Genomic DNA, 15,809 nt, shown 5'->3' on the forward strand with positions numbered 1-15,809 from the left:
GCATTATTATATTGGCTGATCTGTTTTCAATACCCTTCCTAATAATCCCCAGCATAGCATTGGCCTTCTTTATTGCAGTCACACACTGTCTCGACATTTTCAGTGAGTTATCCACTACAACTCCAAGATCTCTCTCTTGCTCAGTCTCTGCCAGTTCAGACCCCATCAATGTGTATTTATATTTAGGATTTTTGGCTCCAATGTGCATCACCTTGCACTTGGCCACATTGAACCCCATTTGCCATGTTGACGCCCACTCGCCCATCCTTGACAGATCCCCTTGGAGTGCCTCACAATCCTCACTGGTTTTCACCACCCTGAACAACTTTGTATCATCCGCAAATTTAGCCACTTCACTGCTTACTCCCATCTCCAAATCATTAATGAACAAGTTAAAAAGCAGTGGACCAAGTACTGATCCCTGCGGTACCCCACTGCTTACCACCCTCCACTGAGAAAATTGCCCACCTACACTCACTCTCTGTTTTCTATGAACTAGCCAGTTTTTGATCCATAAAAGGACTTGTCCTTCTATCCCATGATTTTTGAGCTTACTTAGGAGCCTTTGATGAGGAACTTTATCAAAAGCTTTCTGGAAGTCAAGGTAAATAATATCTATTGGATCCCCCTTGTCCACATGTTTGTTCACCCCCTCAAAGAACACTAACAGGTTAGTGAGACAAGATCTTCCCTTACAGAAACCGTGCTGAGTCTGCCTCAATAGGTTTTGTTCATCTATGTGCCTACTAATTCTTTCCTTAATAATGGTTTCCACCAATTTACCCGGTATCGACGTCAGACTGACTGGCCTGTAATTTCCCGGATCTCCTCTGGAACCCTTTTTAAAGATGGGAGTGACATTAGCTACCTTCCAATCCTCAGGAATGGAGGCAGATTTTAAGGAAAGATTACATATCTTTGTCAGGAGATCTACAAGTTCACATTTGAGTTCTTTCAGAACTCTCGGATGTATGCCATCTGGGCCTGGTGATTTTTCAGTTTTTAAGTTGTCTATCAGTTTTAGGACCTCCTCTCTCGTCACCTCAATCTGACTCAGGTCTTTCAACACCCCTCCTGAAATCAGTGGTTCTGGAGTGGGCAAGCACTTCTCATCTTCCACAGTGAAGACGGAGGCAAAAAATGCATTTAGCTTCTCAGCCATTTCCCTATCATCCTTCAATACTCCTTTTACCCCTTGGTCGTCCAAGGGCCCCACTGCCTCCCTGGCTGGTTTCCTGTTTCTAATGTATTTGAAGAAAGTTTTATTGTTGGTTTTTACGTTTTTTGCTATATGCTCCTCATATTCCCTTTTTGCCTGCCTGACCTCAGACTTGCATTTTATTTGCCATAGCCTGTGTTCCGTTTTATCAGCCTCACTGTGACTAGCTTTCCACTGCTTAAAGGAATTCTTTTTACTTTTTACAGCCTCCATTACTCTGTTTGTTAACCATGCAGGCTTTTTCCTATACCTGTTTGTGCCTTTCCTAACCTGCGGAATATATATTTTTTGAGCTTCTAGGATCGTAGTTTTAAATAGATCCCAAGCTTCCCCAATTGTTTTGACCCTTTCTACTTTTCCTTTCAGTTTCCTCCCCACGTGTCCCCTCATATCAGAGAAATTACCCCTTTTAAAGTTAAAAATGGTTGTGTGAGTCTTTTTGGCCAATTCTCTATTTGTACAAATGATGAACTCAACAACATTATGATCACTGTTTCCAAGCGGTGCAATCACTTTTACATCTCTCACCAGGTCTTGAGTGTTACTTAGGACCAAATCAAGGATCGCCTCTCCCCTGGTAGGTTCCGTGACCATCTGCTCCATAGCACAGTCATTTAGAGTGTCTAGAAACTCAATCTCTTTTTCCCGGCTAGAACACATATTGACCCAATCAATGTGTGGGTAGTTAAAATCACCTATTATTACACAGTGTTTTTGTCTAGTTGCTATCTTTAAGGCATTCATCATTTTATAATCCTCCTCTATCTTTTGATCTGGTGGGCGATAACAAACTCCCAGTGTTAAGTTTCCTTTTGGCCCCCCTATTTCAACCCATAGAACTTCCAGAAGCGAATCCAATTCACTTAGCCTCTCAATCTTTCTAGACTTTATACCCTCTCTGACATACAGAGCTACCCCACCTCCAACCCTTCCCCCCCTATCCTTCCGATATAATATATAACCGGGAATCACTGTGTCCCACTGATTTTCCTCATCCCACCAAGTTTCAGAAATACCCACAATGTCTATTTTTCCCTCCGACACCAAGCACTCCAACTCCCCGATTTTACCTCGGACACTTCTAGCATTTGTATAGAAACAGCTGTAATTTCCCTTACAAGTTAAGCCTGCATCCTTCCTCTTGCTATCTCGAGTCGTTGTCCGGCAGTCCATGTCACCAGCCATGGCCTCTGTGGACAATTTCAATCCACCTCCCTGTAGAAAAGCAACAGGTACCCCCTCATCTCTCTGAGATGAGCCAACCCGAACCAGAGACTTTTCATCTCCTGTCGGCTTTCCCCCAATATTCAGTTTAAAAGCTGCTCTGCCACCTTTTTGATTTTAAGTGCCAGCAGCCTGGTTCCTTCTTGGGACAAGTGGAGACCGTCTCGCCTGTACAGCTCCCTCTTGTTCCAAAAAGTATCCCAGTGCCTAACAAACCTGAACCCTTCCCCCCTACACCATCGTCTCATCCACGCATTGAGACTCCTGATCTCTGCCTGTCTCTCCGGCCCTGCGCGTGGAACAGGTAGCACTTCTGAGAAGGCTACCTTGGAGGTCCTGGACCTAAGTTTCCTGCCCAGCAGCCTAAATTTCTCCTCCAGGACCTCACGACTGCATTTCCCCACATCGTTGGTGCCGACATGCACCATGACCACTGGCTCCTCCCCAGCACTATCTACCAGCCTATCTAAAACACGCGTAATGTCCGCTACCTGCATACAGTCCAGTGCTCTACACAGCAAGCAGAGACACCACAGGATGCTGAGTCAGTTTTATTGTTTTGTCACTGGTGTTCCATTTGCAGGAGCTGTAGCAGTTTAAGGTTTGAACTAAGACTGGGGCAATCCCTACTTGGGAATGAAGTTTCCTGATCCACATGGGGCCAGACATTGCTTCTTAATCAAACCTACCTCACCTTCTGAGGATAACTCAATATTCTGCCTTTAGCTTCCTAGAGGGTGGGATAAAAACAGGTCTCATTACAGCACACAAATTAAAGGTACAGATGCCATCCTTTGGGGGCACTGGACTCCTATGCCTTTAACAGCTAACAGGCAGAAATTCAAAAGTGAAGCCTTGCCCTTTTTTCAGGCAATAAGTCCAGGATGATAAATTCACTTCTAGAATGCGCCCCCCCTCAAGTGACAGAGAAAGCTGCATCCTTAGGATTTCTGCCATTTAGAGTTATTACTTCTCTTAAAAAGTTACCTCTTTTACTGCCAACCTAGCAGTTCGAAAGCAAGAAATTGCAAGTCGATAAATAGGTACCACTTCGGTGGGAAGGTAACAGCGTTCCGTGCGCCTTGCTGTTTAGTCATGCTGGCCACATGACCACGGAAACGTCTTCGGACAGCGCTGGTTCTTCGGCTTTGACACGGAGATGAGCACCGCAACCCTAGAGTCGGACTCGACTGGCTTTCGAGCAAGGGAACCTTTACCTTTACTTCTGTACCAGTCAACCTGACACTGATAAATTAACCAAATGAAGCTCTTTTTTGGCATGCTCCTAGGCAATGGAAAAACTTCACGTCGTTCATTTCTGCACGGCAGGCTGTTATCACGCATACCGCAACTCGGCTAGGAGGAAGTAAACAAACAGACACCTCCCACCCAAGTTCCAGGGACAGGCATTCTTGACTCCGCCCCCTGATTCCGCACGAGAGTTTCCCCGCCTCCTTCTTTCTATCATTCCTGCGGAGGAGGAATTCTCCCTCCGACCTCTCGCGAGTTCTGTAGTCCAATTGTGCGGTGGAGGCGCGCAGTTCTCGCGAAATTTGAAAGGGGGCGGATTGCAACACAGAACAGGGGCCGGGCGCCCAAGTCTCGCGAGATCCTGAAGCGTCTCTGGCTCGCTCTCCCTCTCCGAGTTTCGGTCAGTCAGTTTCGCCTTGCCGCTGACTCCGGAGGCGGACGGAGCGATGTCGCTGCCGGAGTCGCCGATGTCCGCGGGGCCGCGCTGGGCCCCGACGCACGTCCAAGTGACGGTCCTTCAGGCGCGGGGACTGCGGGCCAAGGGCAAGGGCGGCGGCGGGAGCGATGCCTACGCCGTCATGGCGCTGGGCAAGGAGAAGTTCGCCACGTCGGTGGCCGAGCGGTGCCTGGGCTCGCCCGTGTGGAGGGAGGAGGCCACCTTCGAGCTGCCGCCGCCGCCGCGGCGCGGCCTGTCCGGATACGAAGAGGAAGAAGGGAGGAGCGCGCAGCCGGCCGTTCTCCAGCTCACCGTCTCCCATCGCGCCCTGCTGGGACTGGACAAGTTCCTGGGACGCGCCGAGATCAGCCTGGCGGAGCTGCAGAACGAGGGGGGCCGAAGGACCACTCGGTGAGGAACCCGGAACAGGCGTCCCTGGGGGGGGGGGGGCGGCGGGGGGTGTTGGTCTGTCGGGCGAGGCTCTGGGGGAGTCGGTTCGAGCCCCCCCTTTTGGCCATGGAAACTTGGGCTGGTTGTGCCCTCTGGGGCTGACCTACCTTTCAGAGTTGTCGTGAGGATACAAGGGTGCTTGGTTAGAGCCACCAATAAGTCCTCACTCTAGGCTCTCTTAGGTGATCTTGGGCTAGTCACGCTCCTTCAGGTTGACCTGTTTTACAGAGTGGTTTTTCAGGAGAAATGGTGTGGGCATGACCAGGAATGCTGCCCTGAACTGCTTGTAGGAAGCCGGTGGTAAAGATGTAATGAATAGGCTGGTGAGACCCCTGGCACATGGCTTGTGTAGTTCTGTCTGCCCCCCATCCGTAAACTTGCCTTTCATTTCCCCCACCCCCTTCTCTGGAGGTCTGCAAGGCTGGTACTCACCAGTAGTAGTTGCTGGTGTTTGGTTATGATGGAGACCACAGTGGTGAGGTAAAGTAGGTTTATGGCCATAGTTCTGATAAGAGCTGTCCTTGAAAAAGAGCAGCTTCTGTCAGAGCGCTTTGCAGCTTCTGTCAGAGCGCTCTCAGCCCCACCTACCTCACAGGGTGTCTGTTGTGGGGAGGGGAAGGGAGAGGAATTTTATCAGCCGCTCTGAGACACCTTTGGGTAGTGAAGGGCAGGGTATAAATCCAATCTCCTTTTCTTATACCCTCACTGTCCATCTAATTGATCGTGGGCCAAGTTATTTCCCCCCCTGCTTAACCTACCCCAGCTTGGGGGCCACATAATGTAATAATAATTTCTTGTGTCTGTCACATTTTTGTGTATCTTTTCCTCCATGGAGTTAATGGCTATACTCATAGATCTTAGTTTTAATCCTCACACTAACCCTGTGAGTTAGGTTGAGATAAGAGATTGGCCCAAGGTGACTCAGTAGTTTCCTGGTTGAGTGAAGGGTTGAATGCATCTCTGCCCCCCCCCCACACACACACACTTTTAATCTGATGCTCTAATCAGTAAATATTAGCATTGTGAATGGTGCTTAACAGGTAACAACAAGTAACAAATCCCTGTGAAGGATTCAGTCTCAAATTTGACATGGGGCAGAAACAGGAAGATGGACAGATAGTCAAAGGTGGAGTGCGGAGGAAGGTCACATTCAATTCTCTGAAGTAAATTATGGGCGTTAATGGGTTGTGTCAGTGGCTTCTTAGGAAGGAGTTTGAGGAAGGAAGAGAAGTATGACATGAAAGGAAAATATTTGCGTGTGTTGCGCCAAGACTGCATTTCAGCTGTGTTTTTAAATTAAAACTCAAACACTGGTGGAAAGATGGCTAGAGTTTCCAGATAGGGTCTTTCCCCCTAATTTGTGCTCAGAGCTAATTCGCAAAACCTGTTCTTATGAGACTAGAGACTGGATTTTTTAATTTAAACAACCATTTTATGTAAACTAGGGTGTGATTGAAGGTAGAATCTGAAGGAAAGGAATGAAATCTGGGCAAAATATAGCAGGGGGGGGGGGAGCCTGCACAGATCTCTTCATGTTATGGATGGCACCTTGGCTAGAGTTTTGGCTACTAAAATACTGCCTGGTTGCCAGTTGGTATGCGGTGGAGCTAAGTAATGGACTCTAGATTGCTGTGTTTTGAAGTGTAGTAGACTTCCTCTCTCAGGGAAACAAGTCTGAAGCAAAAAAGAATGACACCCACACATCATGCTCAAAGTACACCTAGACTGATGAGTACGTTTAGGGCACCTATTTGAGGCCACCACCCTGGTATACTTAAGCCTGGCCAATATTTATAGACACTAGTGTTGTTTTTTTAATGAGGTTAGACTTCTAGCAAATTGGCTCACTAAGTCACTTCTACAGTACAGTGTTTCAGTAGATGCCTTTCTAATCTTAAAGGAGAGAATGCTCCTGAATTTTTGTATGATTAGTTGGGTGTTCCCCTTAGGTGAGGCAGTGTGAGGTTATGGAGTATGGAACAACCTTGTTTATACTTCCAGACAAGTTTATAAATAGGTGTTTTCATATAGACAGTACTGTTTGACTTAAAAGTACATCAGCATTGCTAAAGCTTACCAGTTTGGGGCAGAACGTGGAAAGTGTGAGAGCTTCTGATGGCAAGAGAATATGATCCTGCTAAATTGGGCAAAATGAGCAAGAGAGGGAGAGAAAATAGTTTGCCTCAGGAGGTTTGGGTTAATCTGAAATTTGAACTGGGTCTTCCAGGACCATAACTTGTGCTCTAAACCACGTGTTCTAGAAGTAAATGTTTTGATGAACTGGACAGGCTTGCTCAGCGGATTCTTTGAAAAAAGTTAAGTTTGAACAAGGATTTGGAATGATGGCTAGTTATACACATGCACACATATATTCATGCATCTATAAATGTGGAATTTCTTAGTTGTCAAGAATTCCATTGCATTTGGACCACTTTCAAGTGCTTCCTTTTGGACAGGTGTATTTTCAGTGAAAGCATGATTGAATTTTACTTGTTTAAAAGCTAGTAAAAGATACAGAGCATTTATATACCACTTTGGAGCATGCTGAGCGCTTAGCATATTTGCTGTAATCCTCACTATTATCCCCATAATACATTAGAGGGGTTGAAGCAAAGTATGGCTTGACAGGGGCCACCGATTAAGTTTTTGGTAGAGGCTGGATTCAAATTAGGGATTTGTAGTTCTGCCTCTTAGTTCCTACAGTGCCTCAACTGTAGTCAGTTCTTTCAGGTGATCTATTGTTTTAGATGTCAGATCTTTACACTTGGGCCATTTTTCAGGTTTATAGAAAGAGTTTAGGCTAGCCCAATTTCATCAGATCTTGGAAGCTAAGCAAGGTCAGGCTGGCTAGTATTTGGATGGGAGACCCCCAAGCAAGTCCAAGGTTGTGATGCAAAGGCAGGCAGTGGCAAACCACCTCTGAATGTTTCTTGCCTTGAAAACCTCACAGGGTCACCATAAGTCAGCTGTGACTTAATGGGGAAAAAAGCTGTCTTGTCTGTTCATGGTTCCAGTCCCCAGATTTAAGTATCCATGGATATCTGTTCATGGTTCCAGTCCCCAGATTTAATTATCCATGGATATGGCCATGTTGAGAATTAGATATATTGATAGTATACAAATATACTATATTTATCAGGTGATCATTTAAAAGGTGAATAATCAGCTTTAAAGTCTTTTATTTGGTATATATTCCTAATCAAGATGTACAGGTGGTATTCGACCCAAGTCACATAATAGTGAAATAGTAAAGCTGTACAATTTAAGAACATGGATTACAGGTCTCCTATACTGTATGATCCTTTCATATGGACTAGTTTCTGATATGCTGGTTTTTGTATGTTCAAGGAACTTTTATCCATTCAATCCATCACCTTGCATACAGTAGTGGCAAAACACAGAAGCATTTTTTATCCCTTACTTTCTGTTTCTTGAATGAGGCCAAGTCATGAGCAAAAGATGGTTAGGTATAAGAATTTGTAGAAATTGTTGTCTCTTTGTTTCTAGTTCTGTTGTTTCTTTTCTTGGTTTCCCTGAGATTTTAAGGCATGCAACTTTCTGAAAATCTAATCATGATTCATACTTTGAAAAGAAGTTGCATGTTTATGTTCCTTTCAACATTTCTGTTCTAAACTTTTTGTAATAACTCTCTCTTTTTCTCTCTTTCTAGTTCTACTATATCCTCTGCTGTATCCAGCTCTTTTCAGGACTATCCTACAACACTTATCTTGAGGGAGCAAAAAGGTTAGACAAACTAAGATGGCATGCATTGAAGACTCTAACATAGTCTGTTCTTCAGTACATACTTCGTGCCACAATAGCTTTTTATGCTGCTGTCTTGATGTCCCAACATTGTATCTACTGTTAGCTATTGGCAGTAGTCCTCACGATGCCATGTGGTGACATCACATCTCGAATCGCAAGCATTGCACTTCACTCTTAAGAATCTAGATTCCCCCTTGAACAAAAAGCTGTGTGCAGCACACTACTCCTTGAATAGTTTTGAGTCCCTAACACTTACTTTTCCCTGTTTTATTTGAACAGATGGTACAAGCTTCACTCCAAACCGGGAAAAAAAGAAAAAGAGAGGGGTGAAATAGAGGTGGACATCCAGTTCATGAGGAGCAACATGACAGCCAGCATGTTTGATCTCTCTATGAAAGATAAGTCCCGGACTCCATTTGGAAAGCTGAAAAATAAACTGAAGGGGAAACGGGGAAATGGATTGCCAGATACAGCCTCTGCGATTATTCCTAGCATAACTCACTCACTAGCTGGCAGTGACGAAGAGTCAAACGAGAAAGAGAAGGAAAAGAAAAAATCAAAGTTCAAGACACTATTTTCCAAACCTGGCTTGCAGAAAAGCAACATCTCCCAGTCCATGTCTGTGCTACCTACTCTCCAACCAGTTACGGAGAGAGTGAGGCTTAGACCAAGTGACTTTCAGTCACGGTGGGATGATGATGACGACAACACTTTAACTCCAGTCTCAGAGAGTAAGTATTCTTTTCATAAGAATAAAACTGATTTCCAAGTTGGCATGAAATGCTGTGTAGAACATTTTTTCTGCAACCGGACATTTGCTGCAACCGGACATTTTTAATTTAGTTGTTCTTTGAGACTGCTGCTTGAGAGCTCTGCAGATTATAATACTGTGAAGAAATTGGTGCATCTTTGTGACTTTATGTGTGATCATTCCTAGCCTGAAGCCTGTTTAAAAGTAGTTCTCCAAACTTGGTATGCTGTGGTTGCCAGGAGCCATTAGCTGATCTGGATATTGAAACATTTTCAAGTGTGCTTTCATAATTCTGATCTTATTCTCATTTCTATCTTTTCAGAACCCCCTGCAAATAGAGCTGAAGAGAACTTCCTTTATCCTTCTTCTGGAAGATCTCATAAGAGAACAGGTAGTGCAGATTCCAAGCAATTGAACCAAATTGCATCCAGCAGCACCAAGAAAGATGGGCATTCTTTATTTGGTGGCCTCAAGTCCAAAAATGACCCAGTTTCCCGTTCCAATGTATGTATCAATGGCAGTCATGTTTACGTCGAAGAGGGTGAGCCAAAAGGTGATACCATTCTAAAAGAGAACACTCCATCTTCACCTTTCCCTTCCCCTCAGACATCCCGACGAAAGCATCTCTTTTCATCACAAGAGAACCTGACTTCCATTCCCGGTAAGGACGCTGAAGTGACAGGAGGACTGTCTCTTGACAAAGGACCACCTGAGTCTTCCTCACTGGAGTCCTTCAAAGCCATGACTTTGCCATCATACAAACTGCTTAGTGGTGGGGATTTGCTAGAAAGTATCGCTCCAATGATTTCAGACACTTCAAAAGAGATCAAAAAGCAGGAGAACATGAAGTCTGCCTTGCTGTCCCTTGTGACAGGAAAAAAAGAAGCTGAAAATAGTTCTGAGGTTTCTGTCAAGGTCAAGGAAGTGAAACGTAATGAGAGAGAATTGGCAGGAAAAGAGACAAACCCCTTTGAAGTCCCTGTGGATTGCAGAAGAGACCAGGGCCCAGATAAGAGAAAATCTACAAATGCCCCTGTTCCAAAGGCATCCCTCAATCCTTTTACTGAAAACACCGAGGAAGAGAAATCAGAAAAAAGTGCAGCCTCTGTGAAACCATCCCAGGCCAAACCCATCAAACCCAGGTTAGTCTTCAGACACTATCATGCATGAAAGTTGGCACTTAAGGTGATTAGAAGTCATGTTTTAATGGAGGCAAATAAGAAAAGCCTACAGGGGACAAATTGAAATAGATTTTGTGCAGTCTAGTAATTCTGAGGCCTTGGTGGAGGGGGTCACTTCCGATGTTTCTCTGGAAGTGAGAAATAGCTATGTGTACTGCCTCCTCTGTTTTAAAGGCATCATGTTGGTGCCCCTTTCCTGGGTGGCAGAGAGTGGAATAAAGTCCTACAGTCTGTCTCCAAAATAGAGTCTAGTCTTATAACAAGAAAATTACGTACTTCAGCTGGCTGGACTAACACTTGCTGTTTTAGCTTTCTGTCCATTTACCTCCTGAGCACATGTGAGGCTCTACCTCTGTTCTGTTTGTGTTGCTGGGCAAATTCAGTTAGGCTCTGTTTGGTTTTTGTTCCTTTCTCAGATAAGGGGCACAAGAAATAGGTAGTCCAGCCAGTCTTCTGGTCTGTTTGTCCAGCTAATGCATTGGCTGTGGTCCTTCTGCCTTCATAGACTTGGCTATGATTTCCAAATTTGGGAAGACAAAAGGTAATCATTGTAGGCAGTGCATGGTGGAGAAGCAGCACAACACAAACAGCACTTATCTGTCCTGTCTGTTCGGTGTGTTACAGGAATTAGGGAGTGGAGTGAGTGATGTGTGGGAGGGTATGATCCCTCCCTCCCTCCCTCCCTGTGTTTTGGAAGCAGGAAGGGGAGGAACACTGGGGTGGAATGGAAAAGATTTGGGCAAGTGAGTCATTCTGCAGTTGTCCTCCTGCCCTCTAATAATTTGCATTGTTGTATGTTGCATATTAAGTTTTTACAGAGCTTTCGTTGTTTCTTTCCTCAAGTTTACGTATCTAATGTTTCTGTATCCGTGCTGTGAATGCTGATAGGGACTTAGCTACATTATGTGTGTAAAATAGTCGGTACTTGTACCAAAATGACTCCTTGTTGACTTGCCTCCTAGAACTAATGCTTTTTTGCAGCCTAACAAAGATTTGGAATTAAATACATTTCTGCTTTTCTTTCTGGTTTCTACAGAAATTTATAACCTTTCCTTTTTTTTAGACTTTACAACTAAACATGATATTCTGGATTGGTGAATAGCTTCTTTTGAACAAAACTTTATGGGAGTCACTTAACAGACACACTTCTGTATTTTCCTGTGTTCAGCCCTTGCATTTTGGGTGCTTTTTATGTTTAAATGACTTGTATACTAATGCAACCTGTGACGGATTTTAACTGAAAAGAATTGACCATGTATTTCATTGCAAATAGACCTTGCTGCCTTGGAAAACTTTGTTTTTTAAGTGTGGGAAATGGTTTTTTTCCCCACGGAACATGCTGCTGGGCTTCAAATTTCTGATAGTAAAGTCACAAGATTACATAGAAGTTAATTTGGTTGGTTTAAAAACCCTTGGTCCCTGCTGTAGGTTTTTAACATGCAGCAGCTTTATGAAACCTGTCTTCAGAATGTTTCTGCTTGTCTCATGTTGCATCTGCAACTGACATGCAGGTTTTATTTTGTCCCTTTCTGCAGACTGGGCGTGTCTTCAGAGGATGAAACCAAAGCCACTTCTACTGATTCTGTATCTCCTACTGTTTCTCCTTTCTGTCTTTCCCATCCCTCTAGTAATGACAATAACCCTTTTACCTCTAAACATGGTCCAGAATGGAAAACTGAAGCTTCCAGTCATTCTGCTAGTCCTCCATTAAGACTTTCTGCACAGCATGACAATAATCCTTTCACTCCTAAGTGGGGACAAGAATCCAAAGAAGATGACCCAGAATGCTTTAGAGCTAGTCCTTTCTGCAGGCCTTCTCCAGTTGCTAGCAGTGAAAACAATCCTTTTGCTTCTAATTGGAGGCAGGAATCTCAGACAGAGAATTCTGAAGATGTGACTAAATCTCCAATGTATCTTTCCCATCCTCCTCCAAGCCCTGTTCACGAAGATCCTTTTGTAACTACACTGGAAGACGATTCTGAAAGTATTAACAGTCCTCCCACTTCTGTTTCCTTTCCTTCTACCGCTTCTGACCAAGAGCATAACACTTCAGCAGGCAGTATTGCTGATTCCGAGCTCTATCCCATTGTGCCTTCAGAGAGCCTTCAGAGTGAAGATCAAATGGATCCTGTGGAGATTGTTCCCAGGTCTCTTTCTGGAAACCAACCTACACGTTTTTATGACCGAATTGGGCGGATTCTAAAGACACAAGGAGATGACAAAGAAGTGCAAGTGGTTAAGCCATTTAAAGAAAACAGTGGAAGCATAAAGAAGTCGGTGACCTTTGCTGTTGATGACATGAGAGATAACAATCGAGTAAATAGTGATCTGGTTGAGAGCAGGCCTCATGGGGAAAGTGAGAATACAGTAGATCCCACTGGAGGGGAAGGGACACAAAGATGTGAACTTATAGAAGATTGCTATTTATCCATGCCTGATGATAGAAGAATCACTGCAGTTCATAACACTGGGAGCTCCTTAGAAAGAGAAAATGAAATCAGCCCCTCAATTAAAGGAGAGCCACCAGTACCAATCCAAAGAGTCCTTAGCCTGTCACCTAAGGAAACAGACATCTCAAGGATAGTATTGAGTAGTATTTCTTCCTCTGTGCCACCACCAAAGCCAGCTCCAAGAAGTTCTCTAAAACTAAAAAAGGAACCTTTTCCTCTGCCTGAAGCAAACCTAGAAGATACGACCAGTTCTTCAGAGTTCGAGTTGCTTACAGATACTTCTCCACTCTCCAGTGAAAATCCAACAACTGTTAATTTAATCACAATGGAACTTAATCCTGAAAGTGAGGATGAACTTTCGCAGAGCATTAACAACAATCACTCTGACACTCTCACAGGCAAACAGCTGGACACTTTAGCTGCTGAAGAATTGCATCTAAAACCAACAGCCCTTCCAGTTATTCCTGAAGTAGGCTCTGATGATGAGCAGCTAAGTGACATCCAGAAAGATGATGAAGGCTTGTCAAGTGCCCGAGATGGTTCTTCACAGTTGTGGTCTTCCATTGAGGAGAGGGAGCTGGCCTCAGACAAGAAAACTACTGGTGAGAGACAGACTGTATCCCTGCTTGTGAAAAAGACTGGTCTTGATGATTGTGTTAAATCAACCAAATCGCCAGTCTGTTCTTCATCAGTAGTGCTTGAGAATGGAAATGAGAACATAAAAGGGTCAGAACAGAAGGATGTTAACAGTTTGAAGGAAAGCAGAACGGGTGATTGTCCTGAATTCTCTGATAAGTCTGTTTCTCTTTCCTCTCTGTCCAGTTCTTCTCAGCCTTACTCTGCTAGTTCTTTCCAGTCTGGTGCTCTCAGCTCTAATAAAGCAGAATCTCCGAAAAAATCTGCAGCGGAGGGCTTGGATGTCAAAGTGGACAGTTCTGGCAAGAAGAAGCTGCTTCAGGCATGGGTTTCACCCTCTGAAACACATTCCAATCAAACTCAGCAGAGTGGTGGAACTGTGCCTGCTAAGCTCAGGTGAGAGGAGGTGGGGGCTTACATAGACAGTCTCAAAGTGCCATATGTAGCTTTGGTTTATTAAAATTGTGGCTTTTTCTTTCATTATTTTGCCAAAATGAGAGGTTGCAATGGTAAAGTATATCGTTAATTGTTTTTGAAAAAGCTCGCAGTTGCAAGTGGTAACTGAACTGTAGTTCCTTGTGGCATATTGCTTGTAAGTTCCCTATCTCAGTACCTGAAGTTGTTTACAGGTACTAAGTGAGAACACTGTGTGCCAAGATAAACCTCTGAATTTAACCTTCACTGAAGAACTTGCATGTGGAAAACCTATTGAATCGCAGAGAATACTGCCGTGCAAATAGCAAGCTAACAACTGGGTTACCTTGAGCAAGTTACTATCTCCTGAAGCCTAACCTACCTCACAGGTTTGTTGTGAGGATAAATGGGGGAGTAGGAGGAAGGGTATGATAAAGATGCAATAAATATCCATAGCTAATTTTATTAAACACAGAACTGAGGATTTCTTTTGGAGAACTCTTACCACCTTATAAAAAGTGTAGAACCACTCAGAAAAGATAGCAACATGTTAGCCTGAAAGCCTAGTAACTATGAAATTTAACCTTGGAATGAAAGAATGTGTATGGAAAGGAATTTTACTTTAATGACTTAACAAAAAGAGCTTCATATGTTCACAACGCTTCATGTACAGTTCTACTTTGGTGACAAAGGTTTTGATTACACATTGATATGGTGTTAACTGCCTAAAATAACTGGGTTTTTCTTTCAGACTTCATCCTGTGAAGCCAATGAATACTACAACAAATAAACCACCTGCAAAAACCTTGAATGTCACAGCAAAGATCCTGGATAACCAAAATGAAACCAATCTAAAGGTACTTAAGGCTAGTACATTTTAAACCAAATAAGATATTTTCTGTCTTCAACTGTATATACTATTAACAATGGCAAGCAGGAAAATCTAATTTTAAAAAAGATGGTTGATGTATAATATCTTAGCTTCTTGACTGTATCACCTGAAACATGGATGGGTGTAAAAGGACATGAAAGTGTTCTGTTAACTTGTGGCTTGATCAGGCATACAGTGAAGGTATACACTACTGTAGAAACAGGTGTGACGCAATTCAGTGTATACGGCGCTAAAGGTCGTGTTATTGAATGTTCTTGTCTTACTGTCCTCCCTTTGGTGGTTCTGAGGACTATTCAGTCTGATGTGATGGGTTGCAAATGTGATTTCAACAGGTTCAGAATTTTCCATAGACTTTAGGTATTAAAGACATTGTTGTTGAAAGTTTAATTTATTTATTATTGGCTTTGTGCTTCCACCCAGAAAACACAGGCAGGCATACCAAAACTTGCCTACTGCCCTTCACAAAAAATACTTACTGAGATCCTGAAATTCCTGTGTTTTTGTGGATCTTTAACACGGTCCACCTGCTGTGACAGAGGAATTTTTTGTGTGCAGTCACCACATCTTGGTTTTTAGCAACCTCTAAAAACAAAGGCCTCTGAACGCCTTATGCCTGATGCTTTTGGTACACCTTTGACTTCTCTCCCTACCAAAATGACTAACCACTTTTATTCTTCCCCTTTAAAGAAATATGACCCTTCGGATCCTGCTTATGCTTATGCTCAGCTAACACACGATGAGCTGATCCAGCTGGTCTTGAAACAGAAAGATGTGATAGCAAAGCGAGATAACCAGGTGCAGGAACTGGAAGACTACATTGATAATTTGCTGGTCAGAGTCATGGAAGAAACCCCAAACATTCTTCGGGCACAACCCCACATGAACAAAAAAGCCGGACGGATGTAAAATGGCAATGAAATCCAAATGAGGGCTTCTCTGTTACTCATATTTTGGAAGCTGAGAATGTGAAAATGTTGACCTTGAAATTAACTGCTCCTTGTACCAAAGCAAATTATCCCCCCCCCCTTTTCTTGACTTGCCTTATTGATGGAGACTGGCTAGTAATTATATAATTCAATATGAAAATACCGGTGGGAGGGGGCAAACACCCTCATACCATGTAGTTTTGCTGCTGCATTA

General features: G+C 43.6%; 1 protein-coding gene across 2 annotated transcripts; it reads left to right on the forward strand.

The window, feature by feature from the left end:
* The first annotated feature begins 4,114 nt into the window (after window positions 1-4,114).
* On the forward strand, window positions 4,115-15,588 carry RAB11FIP1 (RAB11 family interacting protein 1 (class I)). Of its 2 annotated transcripts, XM_015414000.1 has the most exons (6): window positions 4,115-4,541; window positions 8,625-9,076; window positions 9,419-10,238; window positions 11,813-13,759; window positions 14,529-14,634; window positions 15,357-15,588. In XM_015414000.1, the coding sequence occupies exons 1-6, from the start codon at window positions 4,141-4,143 to the stop codon at window positions 15,573-15,575; spliced, it is 3,945 nt and encodes a 1,314-aa protein (XP_015269486.1). In that variant the 5' UTR covers window positions 4,115-4,140; the 3' UTR covers window positions 15,576-15,588. The 2 variants fall into 2 exon arrangements, with proteins under 2 accessions (XP_015269486.1, XP_015269487.1); XM_015414001.1 differs by lacking the exon at window positions 11,813-13,759.
* Window positions 15,589-15,809: the final 221 nt, after the last annotated feature.

This window comes from Gekko japonicus, unplaced genomic scaffold, assembly GCF_001447785.1.
Source record: "Gekko japonicus isolate JY-2015 unplaced genomic scaffold, Gekko_japonicus_V1.1 scaffold2341, whole genome shotgun sequence".
Lineage (NCBI taxonomy): Eukaryota > Metazoa > Chordata > Lepidosauria > Squamata > Gekkonidae > Gekko > Gekko japonicus.